This window comes from Etheostoma cragini, chromosome 21, assembly GCF_013103735.1.
Source record: "Etheostoma cragini isolate CJK2018 chromosome 21, CSU_Ecrag_1.0, whole genome shotgun sequence".
Taxonomy (NCBI): Eukaryota; Metazoa; Chordata; class Actinopteri; order Perciformes; family Percidae; genus Etheostoma; species Etheostoma cragini.
Window position 1 is genome coordinate 21873244 of NC_048427.1, and position 5804 is coordinate 21879047.

The 5804-nt window shown below is 42.3% G+C and overlaps 1 protein-coding gene across 5 annotated transcripts in view; it reads right to left on the reverse strand.

Moving 5' to 3' along the window:
* Positions 1 to 5804, reverse strand: part of map2k4b (mitogen-activated protein kinase kinase 4b) — a 15129-nt gene that overhangs the window by 7692 nt on the left and 1633 nt on the right. For 4 of the 5 annotated variants that reach the window (XM_034859830.1, XM_034859831.1, XM_034859829.1 and 1 more), the window contains one exon: positions 557 to 592. The exons of the other annotated variant lie outside the window; for it this stretch is intronic. In XM_034859830.1, coding sequence (XP_034715721.1) covers positions 557 to 592 — 36 coding nt within the window. The remainder of the gene's footprint in view (positions 1 to 556; positions 593 to 5804) is intronic. 5 annotated transcript variants of the gene reach the window in all.

Here is a 5804-nt window from a genome sequence, read left to right on the forward strand (position 1 = left end):
ATATATGGCTGTGCTAACACTATGCTTCTTTCCTACCATCAATTGACATAATGCCATATGCCAATAGTCAAAGTGAAATACTTCTAACAATGTGTCAATAAAGTAAGAGAGGCACACCACCGGTACATGCCGGCAGAGAGTGGCATCTATCTGTGGAACACCAGATGTTTTGGAGTAACATACCATAATCAGCAGTGACATATGCCAGTGAAAATTGGTGTATGCCAACAGGAAGTGGTGTTGCCAGTGGAACATCACTGGCATTCTGTTTAAGCCATGAGCCCGGAGGAGGAGGAGCAGTGGCGCACCACTAACAATTGATGAGGAAAGCGCTCCCAGACAGGAAGATTCATCATGGGGTCTGTCTAAATCAGGTCTACCTAAGGTGATAACGTCAATAGAAGCATGCAGTAAGTGGATAAAAAAAAAAAAATATATATATATATATATATATATATGGAAATTTGGAAACAAAACAGACAGACAGAGGAATCCCTTTGCCAAGAAATATCCTGATCAAACACATATAACCCGACAGTAATAGAAGAGTGAATACCTGTTTCATTCTGACATCTCCAGCAGGTGGTGGTTTCTGTAAGGTTTAGATCAAACATTTGACACTAGACAACTGCCACAGAGTAAGAAATACAAAGCATGTGTTGACAACTGGAAACATGACTGCTTATTAGGACACAGGTGCTTAAGGTCAACCAATCAATGGAAATGGCATCCATTAACCAGCAGCTAACCTCAACACATGACATGATCCAATATGGGACACAGCCCTGGCTGACTGCTCTACAAGCCAGCCCAGCACAGACGCACGCGTGCCCGCACGCACGCTAATCCTAACTCTAACCCTAGTTAGCAGTAATTAGCCTGTGTATATGTTATCTCCTACCTCTCCGTCTCTGCTGATTGGGAATGATTGAGATTTCTCTTGCACAGCTACCAGAAGACTTACAGCTTTCAGACAGGTTGAACACGTCACATCTTCGTCTTTAATCTCAGTTGGAGGCTGCGCAGTAACTCTCGGCCATCACCGGAAAAGCTTCTAATATACTTCACTGGTCTCTGTCCAGAACAACGGGATCTGTTGGTCCACTTCTTTAACTGTCTATGGAAATAACCAACGGACTTACTCCCTTGTTCAAAGCGGAAGTACACAAACCAATGGGTGACGGGACGTCATTGCTGCTACGTCGATTTCTGTTTATGACGGAGGCAGAACTAACAACTTCACTTAGCTACTAAAGGAGGAGGACCTCCATCATGTCAGGCGACCGTAATAACCTCATCACCTACGTTTAAAACATGACGAATATAACAAAATATAACTCCCTCAAACAGGCCTTGGTGGTTACTGAAACGTTAGAAGCCTGGTGTCAATAATATCGGTAGGCAGGCATTCATTGAATGCATCTCTACGTAGGCACGGACGTGGGATTTATGATTAGTGTCTTATGAGAATCGTGTGAGACAGTGGGCGTTTCTCAATATGTATTCTTCTATGGACTTGTGTTCTTGTGAAACGTCATGTTTGGTGGCCAAAGTACTGACCCAATACACAAGTTAGCATTTCGCCAAGAACACTTAAAGTCCCCGGATGTGATCTCGACACGCCCATTTTACCGAGGATACATCGGATGGTAACTTGTGTGAACTTGGCCGGGCCGGTATCCCAGCATTCAATTCGGGTTTAAAGCGTGTATGGTTTCCGGTACACAGATTGTCACAATTTACGTCAATTAGTAAATCAATAAATTAATTTTTGGGATGTTTTAAGGCGAGAAATCAGCTGTGTAGATTTTGAATATAGGCAGTTCAACAAAAATTGATGGTGAATTAAAAAAGCCTTCGGAGTTGGAAGGCTCCACAACCCCCGGTGGGCGAGCTCGCTACGCCAGCCGGGGATGGCTCTTGCAAGCCGGTCAGTCAGCTCACAGACCCATCTGGCCCCACATTTAGACAGACCCCTCTGGCCCCACATTTAGACAGACCCCTCTGCCCCACATTTAGACAGACCCCTCTGGCCCCATATTTGGACAGACCACTGCAGCAGCAACAATGCAAGAGGAAATCCAGGTCCACAATTGTCAGATATTTAAAAGTATTTTTACCGCTGTTATAGGATATATCCCCTCCTCCTCTATCCTTCTCCTGGATCTCCTCACTCGCAGGCTCCTTTTCTGCTTCTTGGTAAAGTACACCGACGGCAGTGGCTAACGTTAGCCAGTCCATCTATAATTTTGATACCTATTTTAACGTTTCTTTTCTGATTTCAATTAAAAGAGAATCCCGAAATATGTTACAAGGTTTTCTTCTCGCCGTTGTGTCGTTATTTATACAGTTATTGGCCCGTGATACTTAATAGCACGTTAGATGAAAACGTAACAAAACAACGAGGCGGTGTGAAAGGTGATCGTCCATGCTTTATTATGAATACACACATCAGAGCTAACTATAAAGTGGCAGCCCCTCTATGCTGGGGGTGTTGCGCAATAACAGGAAGAACGCTTCGTCTCTAAACTGTCAACAGTGTTTTGTGTGCCTCTGAACTCGCGAGTACAGTCTTCCTGGTACAGCCAGCAAGTACGGTCTCCCCAAGAACACTAGTCCGTTCTTTGCTTACTTGGTATTGAGGAACGCCCAGTGTGTCACCGTAGCAGAAAAACTACCGGCCCGCTGCTAACTGCTAGCAGCCGCGTAGCTTCCGGAGAACACACAGAGCTGCTGTTAGCCAAACAAAGCTACAGCGTTAGCGGAAACTGACCCGTGTAGCCTTCAAAATAAAGCGAATAGTTTGAAACCCAGCTAACAACATTCCACTGTTGTGTTGCATTTAATGCAAGGTTAACAGCCTACCAAGTATTATTTGAATGACATGCATATTCAAATATTTAGGATCTAGAATTTAGAATAACAAATCTGAGTGTATAATGTCAACTACGACATGTAGTGTGATAATAAAGTGCCCGATAACTGTCAGTTACAGTTTTTTGTCAAAAGCATGAATTAATAAAGACAAATGATAAGTGACCTACATGTTAGTCACTGTTCAACCCTCTAAGTTACACTGTATGATAACAATAAAGCATTTTAAATGGACTTGATAGCTTGATAGCACCAATCTAAAGTCGGAATTTTACATTTACGTGAACAGAACACAGCAAACATTTAACTTGTTCACATTTCACAGAAAGAGAGAGAGAGACTATGTGATGGACAACGACGATGATCTTGGTCTGAAACCTCTGACCGGAAGGTTTTAATATTGTGTCTCTCTTGACTATATGGCTCTCTCTGCTTGTGGGAAGCAACTAGCTAGCTGGTTCTACCCTGTGTATGGTCCTACCAGCTCCCTAGACCATCTCCCTAAGAGCAGCTCGCTAGACCATCTCCCTAAGACCAGCTCGCTAGACCATCTCCCTAAGACCAGCTCCCTAGACCAGCTCCCTAGATCATCTCCCTAAGAGCAGCTCGCTAGACCAGCTCGCTAGACCTGCTCCCTAGACCAGCTCCAGAGTGTTGTTGAGTGAACAGGGGCAGGCCGCCGTTGTTATGTGCCTTCTGGTTTTTCCACCTACTGGTTTCCGAGGCTGTCCAGATGCCGTGTAAACCTCAACGGCTACCCACGTCGACAGATTCGCTACAAATTCATAAACATTTTACGGGCCTTTGCATGTTGCACCTCAATATAATAAGTACTGAACTAAACAGAATATCTGAGCATGACACTACAATAACATTGTACAGCGGGAAAATTGTGTTTTAAAATAAATTACGATGATCTGTGTTGCGCTGGGTTCGAACCTTCTTCGGCAAAAAAAATAACGGCATAAGAGTACTCTGCACTATCCACTACACCATCGCATCGTTCACATTTTTTACTCAAAAAAACTTTGCTTTCTCTCAGTAGAACAGGAATTACAATTTAACAGCGCAAACCGAAACAACTTGTTACCTTGATTTAGGCTTACAATTATAATTAAATCGTACGCTATAATCTCCTGCTACATCTCTGCAATATCCATGTGCGACTTGTCATAAATTACACCAGGCAGCACACTCAAAAACGAAGACGAAACAATCAGTCTAAAACAGCTGGTTACCTTGGGCTGGAGACGCGTGATCTCGAGCCTCTCAAACAGCTACAACAACACGTTTCTTGGATTCTTTATTTGCCCTTTTGTGTAAGTGGTGCTTTTCTCTACCCACGTATCTAGTCTTAGGACTTTCTATATTTTGCAGATACAACTATTAGAAGTCCTTATATGAAAGTGCTTCAAATGGGCTATGTTCCTATTCAATTAAATGGGAAAGCATACAGGAAAGGACACGTTGCTACTGTCGTTACAAACTAAATTCCTGCATTTCTATGGATTCTGTTTTGCAGTTTTGCCTACCTCGTTGACAATAAAGAAACATTGGAATCGTACTTCATTGTATTTGCTTTTTTGACAGAACGTTACTTGAACGTCAAAGGTTTTGTCTCTGTGAATCGGGACCACTCATAAGACAAATGTGTTAAACAGCGTTCACCTTTCGTCTTACACCACTTTGCTGATATCTGGATGCGTAGGTGACATAATATAGCCTACCCCACTAGCACAGAACGTTTAGGGAACGTTCGTTTTTGGTTCTCTAAAGGTTAGTTCGAACCAAACCAAAAACTAACGTTTAGGGAACGTTCCCTCCTGTTTATAAAGTTCCCTAAACGTTAAGAAAACCAACCAACGGTAACGTTCCCCTGCGGTTGCACCGTACCTTCACACAACGTTCCCGTTTGGTTATTTTTGGTTGCTTTTGGTTGTTCTGAGTAGTTGAATTAGCACAAAGGTTTGCTGTCACTCGATTTAAATTCACCCAAAAAATATTGTACTTATACAATCTAAGTGAAATATACTGCATAGCAAGATCTATTCATTTTAAGGCTGATATCAATTTAGCTTGAAACAGTACGTTTGTGCTTGAATTTTTTTTATAACTGTATTAGTTAAAATACTTAAAAAACAAGAATCTATAAATAGAACGATTTTCACAACTAAGAAAATTCCCTTCTTTAATTTAGTTTGCAAACCGAACCGTTCCACCCCCTACCCAGTAGGGGAGCCTCTGCTCTGAGGAGACTGACTCCGCGTTAAGCGAAGAAGACAAAACCACGCTCAGACCGACCATGCTGCACGACTTGGAAAGCTCACGAAAAGGTAAACGAAGTACTTTACAGTTTAATGATGTTGTGGTTGTAATGGGAGGGTTTGTGGTTCAACATTTAAGTATTTCCCTCATACGGCTTTGTTATATTCCGGTTCGGATCAGGTTGACCAAAAATAAAAGTTTGGCTGAAGTAAACAACTTACTTTAGCTTACGTTTTCTACGTCGTCCGCTATCTTGCTAGCTATGCTAGTCATGCACTGAGCTGCTCCAAATCTTTTCTTTTTAGTAAACTGTTTGTACACAAACCATGTTCTCAATGCTGAGTTTATGTGTTGAGCCCCAGGCGAAACTTGGAGTAAAGTATCATGCTGTATCGAGCCTTCTTAGTGTTTTAAAAATGTTGATTTGGATGCTATCATAGAAGGCCCCTAGCACTCCCATTCAAAAAGGCGAGGCCGGAGTTGTGCTTTAGATGGAGTGATTACGTCTTTCACCTTGCTTGGTGCTTTGCACGACGTCTCTGAGTTGTCGCATTGTATGTTTTGTGTCATCGTTTTAACATGCTTGCTTTTTGTTACAAATAAGGTCATTTTTTCCGGTCCTTTTTTTAAATTAGTTGTAGTGTACAGTACATAAGTAAAGCCAG